Source organism: Hippichthys cyanospilos, chromosome 1 (genome assembly GCF_059441005.1).
Source record: "Hippichthys cyanospilos isolate Australia breed blue-spotted pipefish chromosome 1, RoL_Hcya_1.0, whole genome shotgun sequence".
Lineage (NCBI taxonomy): Eukaryota > Metazoa > Chordata > Actinopteri > Syngnathiformes > Syngnathidae > Hippichthys > Hippichthys cyanospilos.
Genome location: NC_142369.1, coordinates 8,642,283 through 8,667,836, shown reverse-complemented (window position 1 = coordinate 8,667,836; position 25,554 = coordinate 8,642,283). Strand labels below are relative to the sequence as shown.

Below are 25,554 nucleotides of genomic sequence, written 5' to 3'. Positions count from 1 at the left end.
AATTTGTATGTTCGCTATAACCGAGCTGGAATGAAAGAGCTCATTTCACGCTCTGATGAACTGACAATTTGGGATGGTTTTAAAAAAAAAAAGAAAGAAATCCAACCTGCTTGCATAATTTAAACCTGGTGGCGATAGTCTCTTTTTAACATTAACAGCTGGTAATAAGGCCAACGCGGCTGCTTTTTATATAGAGAGCTACAGTGATTCTTTTGTTCAAACAAGGATTCACAGCGGGCTGTTTGCTTTTAACTTGCTGGAATGTAAAACTGAAAAAATGTTACGGTTGATTACAATGATTTTGAAGCAAAGGAGAATGTCATCATTGTTTTGTGCTGAGTAATTCATACACATAAAAGTCAGCCCTCATTCATGACCAAGACCTGTAATAGCAAAAATATGTGCATTGCAGATAGTCTTTGGTTCTCGAACTTTTTACACCAAGCTCTACCTCAAAAATGGCTCTGGGGTGTTCATTAAAAAATAAGCTTGGTGCTGTGGATGCTCGTCCATTCCTCAAGAATTCCTGGTGAATTCTATTGATTAATGAATTCTATGATGGCTCCAAGAGCTAGTCACAATTCTGGTGCCAAAATCATGATAAAACTAAGTTGTGTTGAATACTAATATTAAAAAAACTTGACTTGACTTGGAACACGAATCCTGGAAAACTACACCCGGAAGAAAATAATGAAGATGGCTTGATATTTCATCAAGGTCACAACTTTTTGTTATGTTCTGGGGTGGTATCCTTTTTCTTGGGTTGGTATCAAGGTTTTCTGTTCTCTGTACACCCCTGAGGGGTACTTGAAGGCGCTTCAGGGGTTGCGTGAAATTTTAACACGGTTTCTCAAGGTATCAGCAAATTTAATGTGAAAGGCAGATTAATTGGAAGAGGATTTAACTCACTGTTAAATAGAATTATCGTTATGTTCTGTTGACATTTTTTATGTATTTTCGAGTTATGGGATTTGGAAATGTGTTTAAGTTCATGTTTGTGTTCCCCTCGTGTCAGTGTCTTGGTAGTGTGATTGCGTCCACCTGTTCGCGTTAACCTGCTTCCCTTGTGTGGGCCAATCATTTTCCTGTTCCTTTTGTGTCTTGCCCAGGTGTTCCTTGTTGTCTCGTCAGTTTTCAGTGTATTTAGTTTCCGGTTTCTTTTCAGTTGTTGTTGGGTCATGGTCAAAGTTGATTTGGTTGTTGCTGTCTGTTCCTCGTCGATTCCTGAATATCCCCTCGTCCATAGGTGTCGAATCCCACTCCTCGTGGGCGGCAATTCTGCATGTGTCACGGCAAGGCGAGGCGCCGTGAGGCGGTGCGGGACGTGGGAGAGGTGGAACCAATATATTGCAGAAGCATGGGGCGTATTGGCTCAAAAGTAATCGGTTTAATAGTAAAAATAAGGCAGGAACAACAAAGGCAAAAACCGGACAAAGTAGCAAAAGAACAAAAAACAAAAACTAACTCACGGGGAACAGCGAACAGGAGACAGGGAAATATTAAGCGCGAGGAGGAATGTCAGCGAGGATATGTGCAACAAGGCAAGAACAAACAATGACCCGACAACCGGCTAGACATGGACAGGGACTTTAAATACACACAAAAAAATAATTAAGACAACGCAAAACACCTGGAAGGAAGACAAGAGGCGGAGGAAGCGGATTAACTAATGAGACACGGAGAGGAGAGGCAGATGTGAGGGAAACAAACATGACCAAAAAGATGAACCAAAACTACACGACCCGAGGAAAACAACAAACTCAACCAAAACATGACAGCATGTTCTCGGGTTTGCTCTCCTCAACACACCTGATTTAAATGATTAGCTCATTTGTGAGCTCTGCAGGAACCTGAAAATTAGCCTAATCATTTGAATCAGGTGTGTTTAAGAGAGAAGGTTAGAAAACATGCTGGATATCGGCCCTCGAGGACTGGAATTTGACACCTGTGCCCTAGTCTATAGTCAAATCTAAGTTTATCTATAGGTTTTTGTTGGATTGTTACTTTGTGTGCAGCATTTGACCTAGTTTATTTTTGTCATATTTATTTTATAAATTATTTTTTGAGTGCACCTCGCCTGTCTGCTTTCTTGCATTTGAGTACACAGCTTCCACAATTCTCCCCACCATGCTACAACTTGATACTTTTCTTCAAATTATGTGAAATATCAAACCAGCCATGTATTCTCAAACCACTGTAAATCATTTTTGAATTGGGAATTAAAGGATTTAAAATATTTATATGCCATACATGTCTCGTTTATCAAAATTTGATACTTCCTTTATTGTGTTATCTTTAGGTGTAATTTGTTCATCTTAATCCATAATGGCAATGGGCAGCCATATAAAACGTAAAATAAAGTTTTTCAATGTTTTGCAAAGAAGTCACTATTGTCAAGTGGTGACAAATGTACAATTAGCATGCAGTGAGGCAGACAGGTGGGGTATGCGCCAAATAGTAATTTAATATAATGATGAGAAAAAAGATTACGTGACCGAAGGCTGCATAAAAAGGAACAAACCAAAACATAAAGACTATAACTCGAGAAATTATAGGAAGCACCCACTAGGACCGAGGAACATTAACAACAATAGGAACTGGAAAGAAACAGCAAAATAAATACACTCAAAGCTGACGAACACCTGGCTTAGAGACAATAGGAACAGGGAGCTGACTGGCCAACCCAATGGAAGCAAGTTCACGCGGACAGATGGACGCCATCAAACTATCAAGACACTGCCACAAGGGGAACAAAAACATGAACTTAAACACATGAACAAAACCCCTCAACTCAAAGAACAAAAACCCCAATACCAACCCACAGACAAAAAAATACTAACAGAACTTAACAATCATTCTAGCATTTCATTAAATTTGCTGATACCTGCAGGAACCCTATTAAATCTCACATACCCCCTGAAGCGCCTCCACGTACCCCCAGGGATGCACATTCTCTCATTTAAGAACCACTGAGCTAAAGGAACATGACTGCATGGCAACCCATACATCAACGAACAAAGCAGTCACCACAGTAACTACAGGACCCTATACAGTATAACAAAGTTGATAAATACATAAAAATGGTAATGCTGACAAATACATGACCATAACAACTGCATAGTAATTTGTAGCACAACAGAAGAATACAAATATGGTGATAAATATACGCATGGCCAATTTCATGTTTCTTTGAACCCACTGTAAGAATACAAAGCTTTTTATTTTGTTTCCGACAGGATCACTGTTTCTATCACGGCAATGTAAGAGGACATCCGGATTCCTGGGTGGCCCTCAGCACATGCTCAGGTGTTAGGTATGGACAACAACCAAACATTCTTCAACATCTACTGTACTGCTGGCGCTAGCTCTGTAGGGTCTGGGACAGTTTCACCTTTATTAATATTTCAACAAGGACAACAGATGTGATTCATGTCCCGACTGATGTGCATGCAAATTTGCTAATGTTTCCCCGCTCAGGTACAGTCTGTGCGATTGTGTCGACTTTTGCAGAAGATCCTCATTCATCCTGGCCGACATTCGTCCTTGAGAATGACTCATTTGATCCTCTTAAGCCAGTGGTTGACAAACTTTTTAGTGAGGCCTGAGTGATTCATCGGCTAAGATAAAGATAACGACGTTCAAACGGAAATCATCAGATTTGACTGTGTTGTAAGATTAAACTCTGTGATCGAAATATAAAAAAAAAAAAAAAAAACATAAGGAAGGGCTCAACGTTTCTCAGCAAGCACCACCTTAAACGATACTTGCCCGTCAAAGTGCCACCATCATCCCTAACAAAAACAAGGCAGAGGTTTTATTCGTAAAAAGTAAACTAAATATTTTTGTCAGCCACCTTTAGCCCAAAGCAGTTTGAAAACTGAATTTAAATGATTTGAAGAAAATGTACTGGACACAAGTAAAATAGCTGTACTAAAGTGATAATAATTAGCACGATGTTGATGCTAATTTCACCGTCCCATCTACGATGTTTTACTATTAGCAGTAAACTAATTTGGTGAAAACTTGTAATTCCTTTTGTTTAATGTTTGGTGCACTTTTACAGAAAATGGAGAATTTGGATAAAAATAAAAATTTTCCGACTTCTTTTTTGCTTGATTTAGACCAAATAACAAGTTTACACTTAATTATAAATGAACCTGTTTTATTTGAACCAAAATGAGGTTCATCACACATGTGGTTACCTTTGGCACAGGGGCCTGATATCTTTGAATTTCAACAACACCTACTACCTGGAACCAATGATCAGCGCGGGTTCTCCCCACCGCCATACCTTGCTAACCGCGGAACAACTGGAATTGAGAGGCGGGGACTGCGGCCAAGGCCATCACATTGCACTGTCCAACCACATCTCCAACTTCCTTGGACCACATCATTTAAGGGTGAGTGTAAATTTTAAAAACTGGTTTCCAGGATCACTTGTACTTAAAATACAGAGGAACCCCCGCCATACGAAATTAATCCGTTCCAGAGTTGGGATCGTAAGGCGAAATCATCATATCGCGGACAATAGAAACCTTTAGCAAATGCCGATAAAATCCCAGGTAAAAAAAAACAAAAAAAAAAACATCAAAATTCTATATATATATATATATATATATATATATATATATATATATATATATATATATATATATATAATTTGTAACAATATAGTATAGTGAGAGTATAGTGAGTGAGTACCGTTAAATAAAATAAAGTAAATAAAAAATGTGTTTAAGAAAACTTACCTTTGAGTGGCACTGACTTGAGCTAATCACGGCCATAATCCCTGGCAAGGGTAGCCTAACCTAGCTTAGCCTTCTTCGTATTTCTTGATTATCTCCAGATTTGTTTCCATACTAATCTTCTTCTTCTACCTTTAACATTACTAGCAATCTTGGGACCCATGACTAACCAACTAAAGTTTGAATTAAGCACTAAAATGCACAATAAATACAATATCGAAACCACTCACACGAGATCAAGTCTTTAGAATATCGGCATCTTAGTGACACCCTGACACCGACCAATAGCAGACCCACATCTTAGCGTTTTAGTGACCTATGCGGCGACGCATGTCGTGACATATGAGCGTAGAGCGAGTCACAGTCAAGCACACTGACCACCAAGTTTGAATTTTGTAAGTGTTGTTGATGCCGTAAAGCGGGAAAAATGCTGTAAAGAGGGGACGAAAAAACTTAGTATTCCATTTCGTACCGTGAAAAAAAAACATAAGCCAGGGACGCCGTAACCCGGGGGTCCACTGCACAGTTTCTTAGATTGACACGGGGCTCTTTTCTTAGTTGGATGTAAACCCTCTCCAATAGCTCTCAGTGTAGTGCTTCAACTATTTGATGTGTCTTCACACAAAGGAAGATTAATTGAATGTAGCTTGCTTAGCTCCGCTTCTACCCGGCATCCTCGGCCATCATTTGTCTTGAATGCTTTGTGTATTTTCTTTCTAATTTATTCTCCCATATTTATATCATCAATCACTTTAAAGGGTTCACATCATTAGCTGAAGCGCTCTTAGCGCTCCGCCGGGGCACCATCCATTTCTTTATCTTCCTTATACTCCTGGCTCTCCATTTTCCCGCTGCCGGCTACCCATTAACCATCCTGGTTTGGAGTGGAAAACTGACCCCACTTTGGGTCCACGGGCTTTCGTTTTCTTCTTTCCAATAAATAAAAAAAAAAATACAGAGGACCCCCTGTTTATCACGGCAGGTACATTCCAGATTCGTTCTGCGATACAGTGACACCGAGTAATTAATAACACCCAAAAAGAGCTTTATAATTGTCAATTGATACCGCGAGATAACGGCAAACCATTTCGACCGGTGAGGCACATAAACAGAGGGTTGTTTATTCTTTATTTACCTTGGCGCCATGCATCTACCATATACGAAGTCATCAACCCATGTTACATAAACAACAGATTTAGGAGCTCAAATATTCAACACTAATAAACAACATGCATCGAAGGCTTATTAATAATGTCACCTAGGGGTGAATGATTTTAAATAATAATCTCAATGAGATGTTTTGTTCCTCTACAATATAGCAATTTGAACCACTGTTTTTTGTGTCATGTTCTTACTCCCATGATTTTTTTGTTAACAAACACAGGCACCAAATTCATTTGCTTGTAATAACAATCACGGCTTTAATAGACAAACATAATATAATCTTATAGGGTGGCCTCATACTAAAATAAAGGGTAAATATATAAGTTTCATGTTTCACGAAACGATGACATGTACATGTCTGAAAAGCACCGACTGTTCTAGACAATAAATAAATAAATCCTGCAGACCATCATGAAGCAATTTTTGCGATTTGAAAATGTCATCCTACGAAATCGCGATGCCGATTTGAATTTGATCGGTTGTTCAGTCTTAATAGAAATGCATGGTAAAAACATTTTAAAAAGTGTTGAATCACAAAACGGAGTTGACACTAAACTGTGTTTTTCTTCACTTTTCGAAAGTATAAAAGTTTAATGCCATTACCACCCCAAAAAGCATGAGCACCAAAGTTTTGGCTATACCTACAATCACACATGTAACGACAGATGTTATTTTTCGATTTGATGGTATCCCACTAGCTTGAAATATATCAACAGCAGAAACTGTAATGACTTTAACCGCTGATAAGTGCAGTTAACTTTCACTGCCATGGAGAAGAATTCTCGTCTTTTAAAATGGAAATAAAAAGAATAAAATTCTTTTCAAATATATATATTTTTATGGAGGGTAGCTGACATCCTTGACAAGTGCTTATCTGATATTAATCTAATGGAGCACTGTAGTGATAACTGTGACCATTGGATGGCAGTGTTGCCATACATATAACAAACATTTCATATTGTAATTATAAGTAAACGAAATCTATCTTTCATAAGATACCACTCATGTTTACATAGACATAGCACACAATATTCTGTCGGCATTGAGATGAGTGAAAATGCTAAATATACTAGCACTCTAGAAGCTGCCTTTTCCGATAACGCTTGGAATTTAAAGGGTTAAAACTAACAACAGCAAGATGGATCCAAACTAATACTTTTCTTAGGCATGAGCGCAAACACTACAAATCATTGAGCTTTTCCACAACCCATATTAGAGCTGTTGTATATGATTTAAAAAAAAAAGGATGCCGGTACACCAAAACTTTGTGTAATATGTGATATAGTCATCTTCTTATTTCCCTTTTTGCAGGTGAAAAGAAACACGTGGGGCACCACCAAATACATGGAGCTTTACATTGTGGCCGACAACACGCTGGTAAGTTCCATCCAGGAGCTCATGTCGCTTTCACAATACAGTACTTCCAAAAAGTTAGGGATATTCAGATTTCCAGAAGGGCTCAACTTTTTCAAAAAAAGCAAAAATTCAACCTGACGATGTTGTCAAAGTCTTCTTTCTTTGGACAAACACAAGCAATAAATGAATCTGTATTGATTCATTCGCTGCCAGTTAAAATTGATTTTTTTTCTGTCAACGTCAGTCAATGAGGTAATTCGGCTAAGTTAGTTTATACAGTATGTTTTATACGTACAGGTACACCATATTTTTTGGACTATAAGCCGCACCGTATTATAAACCGCACCAACAAAGACTTAACAGAAAATTATTTTTTGTCACGTAAAAGACGCACCGCAAGTTATAACATCAGATCATTTACACAGAAAGATGGTGCATGAAAGTTTATAAAATGTTTGTTTTTAATTTTGTTTTTAATAAACTGCCCGGTTATAGCAACATTATGACGTCAACACAAATCGAACATGCGCGCACATTTAGAAATACGAACCCCACCAACGTATTTTTAACATAACGCCAACACACTCAGATTGTTAGAATACTTCCACAACACAACAGTAACACACCTGTTTGTATTTACTAGTGGAGAGTGACCCCTGGTGCCTTGCAAAAAACTACATATAAACCGCACTGGGCTGCAAGCCGCAGGATTCAAAACGTGAGAAAAAAAAGTAGCATGTGTTGTCCAAAAATAGTGCTAAATGTTAGTTTTGTTTTTTTTTTTTTTTAATAATTCCAAATCTATCTAATTCTAAATTTTTTAAAGGACGTCTTGTAAAGGTCTTGATTAATTGTATGGTGTCCAGCACACCGAAGAGAATTGTGTAAATAGCAATTCTAATCAAACCAGGAAAGGCATTTTGTGAATCAAACGCCTGTTGTGATTTTTGCAAATGTCACCTACAGCAATAAACTCCAATCATCAAACCACTTGAGAAAATATAGAATCTCTCAGCTTTAATGTGACTCCGTAGTCATATTAACATGAGTCACGTACAAAACATGAGGAGCGAAGATTTGTGCATTCCAATGACGAATCCATGGCTGAAGCACTCTGTCTTCATAAACGCCACTTTGACCGTTGTGCGGTATTTTTTCCAACCATTTGATATTTACATCATACATTTCACACCAAAGGGAGCATTGAAAAAAGTCACTAGGGAGCTGAAATTCCACCCAGATGGTGACAACATGTCAAAATTGAACACTTAGTTATCACACTACCAGGGGTGCGCCATCCATTGGCGAAAAAACTGTGAGAATGATGTGGTGGAAATATAGTCAAAATACTGCACAAGGGTTAAGATCCCCGCCTGTTTCCTTTTGACTTTTCCTGCCATAGAGCAGTATAATTTGTACAATTACGATGATGTACTGGGGCAGGGGTCAGCAACCTGCGGCTCTGGGGCCACATGCGTCTCTTTCATCCTTCGTGATTTGGAAAATAAAAAAATGCTTGATTCAGATCGACTACGCGGATGTCGTAACAAGCGACGCATTTGAGTTGCGGTCAAGGAAGTTTGCCTGATTGGATGATAGGGAGACATCTACGGGACATGTTTGGTGCGACGGGGCATAAAACATGACTCGAGACAGCCAATCGGTTTCGGGAAGGTAAAAAAAGGAAACTGAAATATAGCGCCGCCTTCCAGATTAAAAGCACATATTTTCAAAGTAAAATATAATGGAAGATTCAAAACCAAAGCGCATGAAGAATTCTTAACACGAAATAAATGTCATCTTTAATGCCCTTTGCATGTGAACGAGGATGGGCTCAAACGTTGGGTCAGTCTGCTAGTTCTTTTCTTGAAGCCGAGGAGGTACCAAAATTGGCTAACACAAACACAGCTAAAAGCTAAATGACGAACAGAGAACAAAAACAGGAAATACAGGCTGGCTTTCCAGATTAAAAGCATATAGTTCAAAATAACACCGGTAAGTAAACAATACAAACTGGTGAACACGGACGGATTCAGACATTGGTTCAGTCTGCTTGGTTCTTTTAATGAAAATAATGCCTGTGACGCTCGGCTGTCTTTACTGATCTGCAGTTTAAACGTCAGAATAGAGACATTGAGAAAATCAAGACGAGGATCATGGAAATTGCCAATTACGTAGATAAGGTAAGACACCCCCTCGCTGCGGAATTTGCCACGTGACGGACGAGATCTTCGTTTCAGTTCTACAGGGCTCTGAACATCCGCGTCCCTCTGATCGGTTTGGAGGTGTGGACCGATCGGGACCAGTGCATTGTCACGGAGGAGCCCAACGCTACCCTCTGGTCCTTCCTCCAGTGGAGACAGAAGCTGAAGTCTCGCAAGAAGCACGACAACGCCCAACTCCTCACGTGAGTTCTCAAACTTTTCCGGAGAACCACTGTTTGACTTTTAGATCATCAAATATGGCACCGTCAAAGTCAACAGAAAGAAGAACAAACGTTTTTATCAGAAAATTGAATGGCTGGCAGACATCAAACTGCTTTTTAAGTGCATTGCAAAAGAATTCTTTTTTTTCTATTACACTAAATGGATACTTCATCTCACACCAAAAAAACTCTGCTTTACACCATCAGTATTTGGAGCCGATCGCAATCTGAGAATTTGAAAAAAGATTATCGATCCGATTAGAAGATTGGCCACTTTATCTGGGGATGCAGCAAAATGAAAAACGTTTGGCTCTGAATATTAATCTTGCTCTGTGTGGGTGTTTTTTTGCGATAAATGTTATATGAACTAGAAATACCAAAGGCAGGATATTAGTATTTATTTTGATCATTTCTGAATGTTTGTTTTAATGATGGTGTGTTGATGTTAGCAGCGTTGTAATGTGATAATAAAATGGTCGTGAAGGCTTAAGCTAGCCACTCTACTACATCTACAAAGGCTAACATCGAAATAAAAACTTTGTTTGGCTATTGCGTTGACTCCATGTATTATTCCGTGTGTTTATTTTGGCTTTTACTTTGCCACATGCTCTTGGCATGTGATGTGTGTTTTTGTACTTAATAGTTTTGGGTTTTATTTTTAAGGGGGTGTGCGGTTAGGGTTAGGTTTAGGGTTAGTTTCTCCAGTTGTGCGCGTGTGTAACTCAGATAGAGCCCTTCCTGGCAATGGTCTTTGCATCATCACAACATCCTTATTCAGGCGTGCGGCCAAAAACTGAAAATGCATTTTTGCCATTTCCAGGTGAAAGTTTTCAGTGGTCAAAAATTCTGTGCATAAGGCATAGTCTACATATAGCCAAGGTTCTTGCAAACAGTTGCTAAATGTTCCCCAGTTTGCTCTATTTGCTATACGTGCCCGTTTTTTTTTTTTGGAGGGGGGGACCGAAGGTCTCAAAATTTCCATCCAAAGTGGAGATTTGCCCAATTCTCTGGTTGCTTGTAGCAACCTATTGACTAATGCCTATCTAATATTTAGCCAATTTATCACTGTAGTGATAACTTTGACCATTGGATGGCAGTGTTGCTGTACATACTACACATACATTACATACTTGTAATTCTAAGTAAGGAATGGAAATCAATCTTTCATATGATACCACTGATTTTTACATAGACATAGCACGCAATATTCTGTCAGCCTTTAAAAAGATAAAGAAAATTCGAAATATACTGGCCCTCTAGAGGGTTCATTTTCCGATAACACTTGGCACTGAAAGAGTTAACAACATGATGATTTACTATGTAATTAACTGAGATTGCGATGGACCAAAAATGATGAAACAAAATATTCAGCTGCACTGTATATGCTTAGAAAGCATGGTTTATTAATAATGGCCGTACAGAACGTCCATGGTGTTAACAAGATCGTGTTTGTTGTCGTATCTTTGAAAATGCGGCTCCAATTAATGATGTCATTGAAGGATCGGCAACGTTTGGCATTGCAAACGATCACTGATTTTGCATAAAATGTAAATTATCTGCAGATCTGACCTAGAAGATCATATCTGTGTAAAGTCTAATAAGATCCAATCAAAAAAAAGGACCTTGATAAATATAATCTCATATTAAATCGGAATCACAGTATTGGGGAAGAATCGTTCGGCGCCACGTGCGGTGGGCTAGAGGTATATGATTTGTGTCGTTATCACCCGCCATTTACATTTTTTCAATGCTGTGGAAACAGCTTAAAAGTCACCGCCTGAGTTTGGGAAGGTGGATGGAGGTTGTTTGCGCGTCCTCCTCCGTCGGGTGTCAGCGATCGATGCGCATCCACTGTGAAGTCACTAAATCAACAGGGAGGAGGCAGCGGTTAAGTGATGTTTACGTGCGTGCTTCTCTCGCAGCGGCGTGATCTTCAAGGGGACAACGATAGGGATGGCACCGCTGGAGGGCATGTGCAGTCTGGAGAATTCTGGGGGGATCAATGTGGTATGTGGAAATGATTTTTCTTCTCTTTCCAGTTCACTGGTCAACATGAAACCGGGTTACATGAATAAATCTTGTGCACTCATACAACAGTTGAGTCGAAAAGAACCCAATTACGGGTCAAAAAGGGACTGACGTATTTGACCATATTGTTGTGTTTTTTCCAAAATCTTCTAATTTTGGTTGTTTTGTGCAAAAATAAAACAATTATGATTTGATATGACAGATTGGTTTAGTAGATTGGACAAAAACTGGCAGCTCTATGTATTAAATATATGTATTAAATATATGTATGTAAAAATATGTATTAAATATATATATATTAAATATATAGTATTAAATATATATAAATATATATATATATATACATATATATATATATATTATATATATATATATATATATATATATATATATATATATATATATATACATATACATACATATACAAATATATATATATACAGTATATACATAAATATGTATATATGTATATATATATATATATATATATATATATATATATATATATATATACATATACATACATATACAAATATATATATACAGTATATACATAAATATGTATATATGTATGTATATATATATATATATATATATATATATATGTATATATATATGTATATATATATGTATATATATTATATATGTGTATATATATATATATATGTATATGTGTATATATATATATATATATATATATATATATATATATATATATATATATATATATATATATATATATATATATATATATATCAGAAAAAAAAAAAGTTAAATTGACCCAAATAGCAGTCGGTTACATTGTTACCTATAATATAACATAGACCAATTTGGGGGGTTATTTTCATACACAATTATCAAAATTTTAAGTTTAGGGTTTGTGGGTGTTTTTTTCTCATTTAAATTATGCGCAAGATGAAAAGTTGTGTACGAGAAGCTTAAAACGATTGTTTTGATAAGCCTCCCTGAAACAAAAACATAGTTAAGTTGTATAAATCAATTCTGTTTTTGAGGTCATATTTTGAGAAAATAATGCGATTTAAGTCATTTTTGTACAAAACAATGCAGTTTTCTTTTGATTGAAAAAAAAAAACTCGTGGGTAAAATTGACTAACGGTTGCGGTTGGTCCCTATATAGGTTACGGTTTAACCCTCTCTTTTTAACCCGCTATTGGGTTATTTCTGACCCAAGGGTTTTTAGAGTGCGCGTATTCGAATTAAATGGGAATCCACACGGCTGATTTTGTTGGGATTGCCCAGGACCATTCCGAGCTCCCCATCGGAGCGGCGGCCACCATGGCCCACGAGATCGGCCACAACTTCGGGATGAGCCACGACCACGACGGCTGCTGCGTGGAGGCCACGGCCGACCAGGGGGGCTGCGTCATGGCCGCCGCCACCGGGTGAGCCCCCGACTCCCGCTCCGGTACCGCGCGGGGGTCGGGGCCACTCCCCGCGACTGACCGTCTGTGACTTTCCTCCCAGGCATCCGTTTCCAAGGGTGTTCAGCCAGTGCAGCAAGCGTGACCTTGACAGCTATTTCCAGAAGGGAGGTGGCATGTGCCTTTACAACATGCCCAACATGAAGGACCTCGTGGGGGGGAAAAGGTGCGGCAATGGATTCGTGGAGGACGGAGAGGAATGCGATTGCGGCGAGCCGAGTGTGAGCATGGTCCTTTCTTACTTTTCTCAGATAAAGGGGAAAAAAAAAAATCATTCATGGCTCACACTGTATTGTAATTGCCTATAGCACAGGTGTGAAACTCAAGGCCCGGGGGCCAGATCCGCCTCGCGCTTCATTTTATGTGGCCCGCGAAATAGTGATTTGACTTTAGGTTTCTGGCTTGAAGACCAAACTTGCAAGTTGTCCTCAATTTTAAAAAAGATGGGAGGAAAACAAAAACATTTTTTGTTCCCAATCTCTCTTTTGAACAGTTATACCGGCCTCTGTTCACAAAACTTAGGCAAGTGTGTGAGGAACACACTTAAAATTTATTTGACTTCACGGTCATTCCGGCCCTCTAATAGAAACTATAAATACAATGTGGCCCATGATAAAAAGGAGTTTGACACCCCTGGCATATAGATTAATGCTGAAAGATTTTTTTTTTTTTTAAATAATGTAATAGAGATTTTTTTCCCCTCAGTACTACGATTGTTAATTTATTCTTAGATTGTTTTGATTTTTCTAGATCCTCTTTACAATTAACTTTTTTGTAGCATCTTTCCATTTGAAAAATTCAGATCTACCAGTGAGTAGGGCTGCACAATTCATCGAATTTTAATCGGAATCACAATATTGGCTGCCACAATTAATTAAGATGATTCTTGAGGATATTAACATTTAAAAAGCCGGCTTCCGTACATGTCGAATCAAGCACTTTGTCTCCCTACCACCAGGGGGCAATGTTTCCCACATGTTTGCATGACAAAAGCCTCAGCTTTTTTTCACCCTAATACATTATTTACCAGTGTGAAATGGAGTTCATAATATATATCGGGCTAGCTTTCCATTGAGACCCATTTTGAAAAATCAAATTGACAAATAATTGGAATAAATTTGGTTTGAAATGACCAAAAATGACATTTTGACTGCTAATTGATTAAAATTTGCTTCAAAGTAAAGAATGTGCTTGGTTCTAAGTAGGCTTCATTTTTTTCATTGTTTTGCACTCAAGTCAGTCAGTTGCCCTGTGTGCCATGTGTTTTAATCATTATTTATTCTATATATCTATTTTAGCTTATTATTATTATTATTATTTATAACTCTCAATCGTTGAAGCCTTGTTTATATACTGCTTGTTTAAAAAAAGGCAAAAAATAGACATGTTTGACCAAACATGATGAATAATCGAGATTAATAATCGTGATTTCAATATTGACCAAAATAATCAGGATTATTACTTTGGCCATAATCGTGCAGCCCTACCAGTGAGTAATCTGGACATCCTGTCGAATTCCCGCGGGGCCGCCGCAGTGTATGCTGAGCAGCTCTGCTACTCCAGTCTGCCTAAGTGTTTCTGTTTTAAAATCAACAAATAGATTGCATCCTCAACTTTTAAATTGGACTATCTCACCTAGTCGTATAATCGAGCTGAAAATGAGTCCTGCTCTGGAATTTTTTATTTTAGTTTCCTTCCCCCGTTTTGCACATTTAAACTCATTACTCATGCTGCGTGCGCTGCGCTTTTTTTCCGCGAGGGATTGTCCGGCGTCTACAAGGTGTTGGGCGTGTAATGTCAACCCCAAAAGGTTAAGCAAACCTTGTTTCGGAGCAAATTGGCAGCTGACAGCCACGGGTGACTCTGACTCATTAGAAACTTCCAACATTTTTGCATTGTAAATGAGACCTGCTGCGAAATTTTCGCTTCACAATAACCAACATAACTCAAGGTTAAGTTGACAGGAGCACTCACTGGGAAATAAAAAGTACTGAATCTTAAATAAACGTTAAAAAAAAAGGACAGTACAGAAGTAAAGCGTTTTTTTTTTTCTAGTCTCAATTATTTGAAATAGCCGTTTTGATGACTTGGCACACCGCTTCGTGCAATGATAATTCAATCATTGCTTCTTTGTCAAGCAACTGTCAGAGCACACAAGCGCGTGCTGTTGTTGTTGTCATCGCTCATAATCCCCTCTCTGTTCCGTCACGCCAGGATAATTTGCCCCCCCCCCCAACACCGTCTCCCCCGTGCTTGAATCAACTCTCCCATTTGTTTGGAGGAGCAGAGCAGCGGCTGTACAGAGGGCGCCATGGCAACAGTAGATGCTGCGTGTGCGTCGAGTGTGCAGCGTGACACCGCAGCAGCAGCGCGTCGCACCTCTGCGTTTTTATTTTTATACTCGGCGCCCACCCCTCGCTCCTCGCCAACATTTTTTGTCAAGTTTTGACTCGTCTGTCATCCTCTTTAATCTTCTTTGCCGCAGAATTGACACCGCAAAGTATCTCCAGTTTAACCCTTACTGAGTGTGTCGGTAGGGTTTTTTTTTTTTTTTTTGGCGCTGGCACAACCTGGGTTTTTAGGGAGTTAAAAAAGAGCTACAAAAGGTCTTACATGGTGCGCATTCAACGGTTTTATTTATTGCTAGTCATTATAGAGTAGATGGGCTTGTGCATGTAGTCTGCCAGGGATTTTTGTTTTTTACGATTTATTTTTTTCCAGGAAAGGCTTTCCCCAGCTACAACGCCACAACAACAAAAATAATATTGGCCGAGCAATGGCTCTCACTATGGGAACAAAAATTGACTGGTGGAAATTTTATATCTGGCATTGATTTGTGTAAAAAATTACATAATCACATGTCAAAAGATTAGTTTTGTGTCAAACAATTCAAAAAGTTGGATTTCGGTTTGTGGAAAACAAAACAAAAGAAAAAAATGTGACTTAGGTCACTTTTTGACTGATTGCATTGTTTATTTACTTAAATATTTATTTATTTATACTTAAATATATATTTGTGCATTTATTTTTTTACACTGAACAATTCAAAGGTTTTTTTTGTTTTGTTTTGTTTTGTGCATAAAGGTGTGTGTGTGTGTATATATATATATATATATATATATATATATATATATATATATATATATATATATATATATATATATATATATATATATTTAACAAGGTAATTAATTAGGTAATTAGCAAAATGACCTAATTTGGGGAGTTATGGGTTAGGGGAATATACTTTTTGCAATTTATTTATTTTACATGCGGAAGTGTGACTCCAGGTGCCTGTATTTCTTAAAGTTTAAATTGCATAATTAATTTGCACCATAGCAATAGTCATATCTTAATTGTCAGGGAGCAAAGATTGTTTTTACTATTAAATCATTCAATGCCAGGGACGTGTTTTCACGTTTAAGAGTCCGCACATTAAATCCCAGATACTTAAGTACATTAAGCACATTAATTTCCAAATACACAAGTATTAAATCGACAATTATCTAGGATTGGCTGTCTAGACTCTTACAAAAAAACGTGAAAATACGTCTCTGGCATTGAATGAGTTAATGTTTGTCAGACATTCATATCACTTCTAGGAAGTTGTCAAAAACAGCTCGATTTAAAAATGTAAGTTTATGTTTGAATTCTAAGCGTTTACTAACCCTACCGAAGCTTAAGTCATCGCAAGTGCGGTTATAAGATCCACCGCTAGGGCTACCGGAACCATTGAGATACTGCACCATTTCCTCTGTGAATTCCCATTCACAAGTCGTCTGTGACATCACAGCTACGGCAAATCCGAAAACGCAAGAGTGGGTCATTCAAAACCGCAAAAGACAGATTCTGAATTGTGTTTAGTGAGTGAACTGCTGCGTGCCTAAAATCTGATCACATTGTAATGATAACAATTTTTGCTTTGAATGCGAGGTCTTGAGAAAAACGTTTCTTGGCTCTCTGACCTTCTACCGCCTCTTTCATTAGAACAGAATAGCTCCTTTGTCAAAAAAACAGGATATTATTGCGAAGAGCACAAGTCAGAAATGACAAAAAGCAACAAAAAATGTGAGGTTTCATCCCATTCGCAAGAAATTGTTCTTAGAAAAGGAAGGCAGATGGACACAAGGGTGTAGCATGGAGCCCGCAGGGTTAATAACAGCTGACCCTTGTTTGCTTGCAGGAATGCAGCAACGGCTGTTGCAATGCCAACAATTGCACCCTGAAGGAAGGGGCTCAGTGTGCCCACGGAGTGTGTTGCCAAGGTTGTAAGGTAGTTCAAACACACGCGCGCACTCATACAGCTTCAAACGCTCGCTCATCCCTTCTCTCATTGCTTTCTTGAAATGCACAAATCCTGACAAGCGCAAGTCAACTTTTCACCCGACAGAAGTGGCGAGGAACTCCAAAGTCCATTTCTCACAATCCGTGTCTTTCGCTTGCGGCGGCAGTTGAAGCAAGCGGGCACCATGTGCCGGGGGCCGGCCGGGTCCTGCGACCTGCCCGAATACTGCACGGGCGCCTCGCCTTACTGCCCCACCAACGTCTACCTGCTGGACGGTTCGACTTGCCAGTACGGGCGGGCCTACTGCTACAACGGCATGTGTCTGACCCACGAGCAGCAGTGCTTGCAGCTGTGGGGCTCCGGTAAGGACAACCGATTCAAATTGTCTGCGACCACATCAATGGGAGATTTTTAGTTGGGTTCAAGTTTGGAAGTGGATGTGTATCGATCGTCTAAGTGGGCTTCACAAAACAAAAAATAAATTACCTTCCCTTTACCTCCTCCTCCTCCTTTGTGAAGAGTACCTCTGGTTTGTATGCTCTGCTTGTATTAAAGTAAGCTTATAATAGCCCGGGGAACCTATTTGTCGAGACAACAACTGATGGATTGGAGAACCTTTTGTCAATATTGCCATCTGAGACTGGCTTACATTCGCCAGAAGCTGACCAAGAAAATTCTGCACATTGAATAGGAGACAGCGGAAGCAAAGACCAGCTTTTAAACTTCAATTGTAAACAGTAATCAACATATAATGTCCTTTTTTGGATCATAGATGAGATCTGTTTTCAAAGAGAAAGAACTTAATTATTAATAAATAATTGTCCACAAATAATAATCAACTTATTGTCAGACCTGTAATTGTCAATAAATATTTGTTCCGGAAAAATATCCATTTTAATGTGTCCTCTTTTGGGATCATAGTAGAGATGTGTTCACAAAAAGAAATCATTAACTTGACAGGTAACGAGAGGTTGCACGTGACCAAGTTGGGTCGAACCATTCTAGTATGGGAGAGAGTTTTTGCCATAATGAAATTGGATAATCTACTGGACATAAATTTTGTTCTATGAATTTATATTTTCCTGAAACATGTAATTATTTCAATAATTATTTTTAAAGGATTTTTGCGAGTGAGTACCCCCTGGAGTTCCTTCAAGTACCCCCAGGGGTACCCGTACTCCAATTTGAGAACCGCTGCTCTAAAGCACTGTCAAAATAGGAATTGGTGTCAAGGAAATACTGTATGAAATGTTTCCTACCAAATGATGTTTTTCCTGTCAGGGAGGAGCTGACTTTAGCCTGGGTAGTTATGGAGAGTCTTCGGGTGCTTTTTCTGCAATGAAATAAACATCAAGTAATTTGCAGTAAATCTTACACATCATATTTTGCGGTATATATACAAATCTAATTACTATATACCATTATAACAGTTGGGGATTACTGTACAAAGAGTTTTTTTTGAAATTGTCCGTTTCTCCAGGTGCCCGTCCGGCCCACGATGCCTGCTTCGAAGACGTCAACGCAGCAGGCAACGCTTTCGGGAACTGCGGGAAAGACGAGCGCGGAAATTACGTCAAGTGTGCGAAAAAGTGAGCGCAAAACAGTCAGCGACATCTTGTCTGCGGCCACGAGACGAAAGGGAATTAGTGGCTCAACATGAACATAATCCTTTCCTCAATTAAGGATAAACAAATAGGCCAATTTATGTCCCACAACTGTCTGATTCTTTTATGTTATGTGTCCAAAAATTGCACAGCTGAACGCGCACACTGGAGATGATTTGTGGGCCCATGTGTTCTCCCCCTACAACATCTGTTTTTTTTTGTTTTGTTTTTTTTTTTTTTTTAGGCGGGGGGAGGGGGGGGGGTCGTTTCCATGGCGTGCTGCTCCTGCTAATTAATGGATCCAAATGAGCAATTCAGTTATGTTAATGAACCTGCGGATTAAGGAAGTTGATTGCCGCGCTGCCCACAACAATTATTCGGCCCCACAGGAATCATTAGACGACGTTGCGGTCGCGGCAAGGCTGATTAGACGATATGTAAATGAGATATCTCCCCTGTTAGAATCTGACTAATCTTTGCATTAGTCACTGCAACAACTCTGCTTCATCGTCCTGTAATTGTCGTCATTTTTTATTTTATTTTATTTTTTTACCCTCAGATGGCGTTTGTGAGTTTGTGTACTTGCCTGCTTTAATTTGCATATGAATGAGGAAGAAGTTCCAAGAAGTTTGTGGATTAGAATAGTTAAGCGTTCCCCTTATAGATTATTTTCATTCCAATTTTTGTTTATTAAATTCAGTTATCTTAAATTAATTTTTAAAGCGTGTTTGTTTAGTTTTTTTATTCATTTTTCGGTTTTTCAAAAAAGGTTTTTAGTGAAGTTTTTATTAGTTTTAGTATTAGTTTCTTTGTTTTGTGGGCTGCAACGAATGATTATTCGAACTCTTTCAATGCCAGCTATTTGAAATAAGAGAACCTGCAAGCCAATTGCAAGCATTTCGTTTTTTAACTTCCTCCAACCATTCTGAAAAAACCACCATGGGCCAAAGCTTCTACCTGCAAAACTGTCACTTTTCAGGGGACCCCAAAAACGAGAAACAAAGCCATTTTCAACACTTCACACAAAAAAAATTGTAAATTTCAATGATGCTCCTCAGGTGGGTTTTTGTTGACGTCCCTCCACGTCAATGGCGCTCAAAGTGTCAATAATTGATTCAACGTTCAATTATTTAATTAATTGATTAACCAGATTTCAAAATAAAGATATTGCAATTTCCATCCGTTTGTTCAAAAGCAGGACATTATCTCAGTTTTTTTTTTTTTTTTTTTAATTAATCGATAATTTATGTTTGTTTACTGGTTGGGTCTGTAACATGTTAGAAAATAAGCAAACATTTTGTGGTTATATCTTATTGTAATTGAAGATAATGATAATTAGCCTGTCCTCATTGTGCCAAGTACCCCCCAGGAAAGAGAAAACTTTTCGCCCCCCCCACTCGACGCGCTGACTATAAATAATATTGTTATCTATAAAAATTGTATGAGTATACCTAAACCTGTATCATTTTTTACATTAACAAAAGAAAAAAAGCAATATACTGTAAATCAACTTTCAACAACTTAACTATTTTTTGCAGCATTTATACGAGTTACAGCTTAGTCTAAAACGGAAAAAAATGACCTAGTGCTTCACAGTGCCTAAAACTAAAAAAAACAAATGATGAAAATTTTTTTTTTTTTTTGCAATTAGACTTCACATAAAAAAAAAAAAAAATAGAGAGCCTTTTTGCTGGGGTCATCACGCCCCATGGCATCACCTCACCCCCCAATTTTAGGTCATTAAACGATGAATCAGTGATCAAAAATAGTAATTAATTTGATTGGGAGTTAACTGATGAATATTTGCTGCTGTAATAAACAAGTTTGACCTTCCTCTTTTAATTATAACTAGTTTTATAAACATAGGAATTTTTTACCTTCGTTTGTATGTCCTTCCAATTATAGAAGGCCCCGAATTTTGGTGACCTGTTGTAACCTTGTGTCCAGTGACGCCAAATGCGGCAAGATCCAGTGCCACAGCGCTGCCAAGAAGCCCAAAGGCACCAACGCCGTGTCTATCGACACCACCATCAGGACGGGGGGCATCGAGGTCAAGTGCCGCGGCACCTACGTCTACAGCACCCAGGACGGCCAGGGCGACCTGCCCGATCCCGGCTTGGTCATGACGGGCACCAAGTGTGGCCAGGGCAAGGTAAATTACACCTCATTTAACATCCGCTTGGCACCTTTCCTGTGTTTTTTGTTTTTTTTTTTCCTCCCGAGCTTGTCCAGAGACTAAGAAGAAGCACCGACTTAATGTCTGCCAGGCAGTCTATTAAAGTGGCCTGCCTCTCGAGACTAGATTTAAACCAGATTTATTTACGTCCTCGTTTTTTTAGGTTGTTGTTAGAAAGAGCATCTATTGTCGCGTAACAAACATTCCCAAGCAAACCTAGCAGGGGGCACAATAATTGGGCTGTTTTGCCTCAGCTGTTTAAAAATAATACATATACATAATCAAAACCCCTCAAAAAACAAAAAAATTGAAACTTAAAGTTGGCGGGTGTGAATAAAAGCCCCCTTTTTACCATCTGAATAGCTAGTGTGAAATTCGAAATAAAATAGCAAGCAGCAGTCCGCCCTCTTATTGATTCTTCCGCACATCAAACTTTTTATTTGCTTACACTGTCAAGCCGATTACTTTTAATGTGATGAATCATTATTATTCCACTGTCAGAAGGGAAGAAAATAATGCCTGAATTACTTTGGATCTTTGTTTGCTGTCTGTCAACACGCGCGCGCTTGTGTGCGTGTGTAAGTGTGTGTGTGCGCGCACACATCTGCAGGTGTGACTGAAAGAGTGTGACTTGTGGTGCGACTGTGAATGTTTATGTGACTGTGAGTTGGAGAGTATGCTAATGTGTTAGTGTGTGTGAAAGTGAGTGTGTGTGCACTTGTGTCGGTATGGCTAAAATAGTGACTTCTTTTGTAACTGTTATAATGTGTAAAAGTGTGTTTTTGGAACTGAGTGTATGTGTCTATGTGCCTGTTTGTGTGTCTTTATATGTACTGTATGTGTGAGACAGTGTGATGATAATGTGACTGTGTATGAGATTGTGTGTGTGGGGTGGGGGTGCGTGTGTGTGTGTGTATGTTTGTGTGTGTGTAAGAGAGACAGTGAGTGTGTGTGCACTTGCGTAGTGTGTGTGCATGTGAGAATGTTACTTTGTGAAAGTGTATTTTTGTTTGTGTTTGTGTGTGCTTGTGCGTGTGTGTATGTGTGTGTGTGCCCGCCCGTTAGTGTGTGCGAGAGGGTTTATGTGACTGTGTGCATTCCCGTTCCCACCATGTGTGTGTGTGAGTGTTAATTTGTGAGTGTATTTTTGTGACTGTGTGTATGTGTGTGCATCTGTTTTTTTGTTGTGTGTTTGTGTGTATTTGTGAGACCGTTGGTGCATCTGCATGTGTGTGTGTGTGTGTGTATGTGTGTGTGAGACCGAGAGAGTGAGAGACAGAGTGACAAGGAGTACATGCGCACTCAAATTATGAGTAAATTGTGTATGTGTCCATGTGTGGGTATGCATGTGTGTTTGTGTGTATTTGTGAGACCGTTGGTGCATCTGCATGTGTGTGTATGTGTGTGTGGGAGAGTGAGAGAGAGAGAGAGAGAGACAGAGGGACAAGGAGTACATGCGCACACAAATTGTGAGTAAATTGTGTATGTGTCCATGTGTGGGTATGCATGTGCGTGTGTATGTGAGAGGATTTTTGAGGCAGCGTGCGCTTCTGTTCAGATGTGTGTGGGTGTGTGTGTGTTGCATTGTAGGAGTGTTTTTCTGACTGACTGAAGATGTGTACGTGTACATGTGCGACTGTAACAATGTTTGTGAGCGCGTGTTTGTGAGACTTGCGTTTCTGTTTGTGTATATTTATGTTGCATTGTGAGAGTTTGTTGACTTGGTTTGTGTGTGTGCATGTGCGCTTGGTTTTTGCTGCATTGTGGGGACCGAATTCCAGGTTTTACTATCTGTGGGGACCTCTTGCACTTGTGGGGTCCCGAATTTTCAAGGTCAAGACATGCTTTTAGAGTATAGTTTTGAATTGGATTTTGGTTGAGGTTAGGGTTAGGGTTAAGCATGGGCAATATGTTGTGATAGAAAAAGGCTAGAAAATGCATTGTCCCCTTTTTGCTAGAAAAGAAAAAAACCCTGTGTGTGTCTGTGTGATCTTGGACCCGGTGTGTGATCCCGACTGGCCTGCGTTCTCTTCACAGGTGTGCCGTGACCGGCGATGTCAAAACGCATCCTTCAGCGAGCTGGAGGCGTGCATGTCGCGCTGCCACGGCAACGGGGTGAGGACACATAAGCCCATCCGACCGTCACGCCGCCTGCACCTGTAGTAAAACGGCGCCAATAAGACAATACCAAACAAAGCGTGCGAGGATTTACTGGCGCCGCCGAAGCAAGCTTGAGGCAGATAAGGCGACATCATGCAAGATTCATGAGTCCGTAAACCTCTTGGCGGGTCAGGTGGCTTTTTGCTGATAATGGTACCGGCAACTGCAAATGTCCAAATAGGCCACCATTCCAGTCGAGCGCTGCTTTATTATCGTCATCCCGTATTGGACAAGTGCGCTTTACAAATTCATGAAGCCTTTCCCACCTGCCGTCGGGGCTCTCGGGAGCATCGCTTTTTATGCGCCAGCGAGCTTCTTTTATTTGCCGTTTGGACTCTTCTTTGGCCTCCGTAGGTCTGCAACAGCAACGGCAACTGCCACTGTCATCGAGGTTGGGCGCCCCCCTTCTGCGAGAAGCCGGGACTCGGGGGCAGCGTGGACAGCGGGCCCGTGCAGTACGATAGTGAGTACACGCCGACGGGGAAATGTTTCTTTCGCTCCTTCACTGCCATCGACGACCATAGACGTCAAAGATCCTTTTCAACTGGGCTAGGAGTGAATGAGTTCAATCATTTGCTGTCGGTCCAGTTGAATGTATGAAGTCGTTATGCGCAAAGGATAAAATAATGTTACCTATACACCCATAATAATGAAATGAAAATTAAAGCATTTTTAACAAATGGAAATGACGGTAATTAAAATTACAGCTTACATTCATAAAACTAAAATTAACTGAAATTATTATTGAGATAGACCAATCGGCTGCACGAATATTTAATATTTGAGGAATATCAGCATTGACCTTTTTTGAAAAACAAAATCTGTTGCCCGATGAAAAAATCGAAACTGTGCTAACTTCAGGGAAGTCTTTCTTTGAAAATTTTCACCTTTTTTCACCTTTTGTTTTTGTATGAAAACAAAGATAAGTCCAATTTTAATATTTCTGTTCTTTGTAGATAACTATGAACTAAGAGCCACTTGTTTGAGTTTTATTGAACTTTTTAAGACATGCTGACATGTTTCAATTTTATAACAAACATGTTTCTTGTCTAAAGTCGTTTTAAAAAAAAAATGGTTTTTTTTTTTTTTTTAATTTAGATACCAATATTTTCTCTTTTACTAGACTGTTTTCCTTGACTCCTAATCATCAGCATCTCTCATCAGTCCTGAAGAAAACATATCTCTAAATTATTATTCCATTGTATCAGTGCTTCTCAATTATGAATTAAGAAATAATTATCTATTTACAACAAAGAATAAATTCATTTCTATTATTTTTAGCCTGTAAAAGCACAGATTTGAACGGCATTGTTGGCTTGAAAAAAATACAGCAACACTGCCACCTACTGCTGTGGATGTGAAGTTACATTTTATTTCCGTGCAGAAACATTTAAATAACTCTCTGTATTGGAAAATGACAGGGATTTTTTCCACCACTGTGTTTAGGTCAAGTGGGCTTAGTGGCGGGCCTTTTGTTTGCCTTCCTGGTGGTTTTGCCTGGTGTGCTGCTCCTTTTCTATTGCTACCGGATCAAGACGTCTTATTTCTACAAGTGGCTGGCACAGAGAGAGAAGAACAAGAGCAATAAGTAGCGTACCCCTTCACTAACGCATCAGAAGAATTTTGGAATTTGAATATGATCCACATTTGCTGCCAATAGATTTTGAATAGAATTTGTTTTTTTAATCTGTGAGTTCTAACACTTAGACTCTGCCCCCTTGTGGTCAGGATGGAGAAAGCGAAGAACAGCCATCTGAATCCTGCCTTTCACCTGAAAGTTGTTGGACCACTCAGCAAAGCTAGCAGTCACAAGGGGGTGATTCTTTGCGCTTCTGTTTACTTATTTTTTTTTATCTTAAATTCATGAGGGTTTTTTGTTTTTGTCATCTAGCTTTCTGGCACCAACAAAGAGGTTCTTCCTCTTCGACCAGACCCGGCGGGCGCTAGCACCCAGCTGGTCAACATTGTACGGCCCCTGCGTCCTGCCCCGCTGACTCGGGATGTCAAGGGGCCCCGTCCCCCCCTCCCGTCGGCCCCTAGGAAATCCCCGGAGCGACTAAGCCCACCCAAGAAACCCCTGCCGCTCAACCCAACGAGATCACCACTGGTGAGGCTGCCCAATAAATTTGTGCTATGCCCCCCCCAATAATAAAACTATTGACTGTAATG

General features: G+C 39.3%; 1 protein-coding gene across 2 annotated transcripts in view; it reads left to right on the top strand.

Annotated features, from left to right (window-relative positions):
• adam19a (ADAM metallopeptidase domain 19a) overlaps positions 1 to 25,554 on the top strand; it is a 73,000-nt gene that overhangs the window by 45,505 nt on the left and 1,941 nt on the right. For both annotated transcript variants that reach the window (XM_088434929.1, XM_088434938.1), the window contains 17 exons: positions 3,237 to 3,313; positions 4,214 to 4,400; positions 7,221 to 7,286; positions 9,377 to 9,448; positions 9,506 to 9,672; positions 11,613 to 11,697; positions 12,979 to 13,121; positions 13,204 to 13,381; positions 17,344 to 17,433; positions 17,612 to 17,807; positions 18,926 to 19,034; positions 20,997 to 21,201; positions 23,263 to 23,340; positions 23,740 to 23,848; positions 24,832 to 24,973; positions 25,114 to 25,201; positions 25,277 to 25,492. In XM_088434929.1, coding sequence (XP_088291055.1) covers positions 3,237 to 3,313; positions 4,214 to 4,400; positions 7,221 to 7,286; positions 9,377 to 9,448; positions 9,506 to 9,672; positions 11,613 to 11,697; positions 12,979 to 13,121; positions 13,204 to 13,381; positions 17,344 to 17,433; positions 17,612 to 17,807; positions 18,926 to 19,034; positions 20,997 to 21,201; positions 23,263 to 23,340; positions 23,740 to 23,848; positions 24,832 to 24,973; positions 25,114 to 25,201; positions 25,277 to 25,492 — 2,208 coding nt within the window. The remainder of the gene's footprint in view (positions 1 to 3,236; positions 3,314 to 4,213; positions 4,401 to 7,220; positions 7,287 to 9,376; positions 9,449 to 9,505; positions 9,673 to 11,612; positions 11,698 to 12,978; positions 13,122 to 13,203; positions 13,382 to 17,343; positions 17,434 to 17,611; positions 17,808 to 18,925; positions 19,035 to 20,996; positions 21,202 to 23,262; positions 23,341 to 23,739; positions 23,849 to 24,831; positions 24,974 to 25,113; positions 25,202 to 25,276; positions 25,493 to 25,554) is intronic.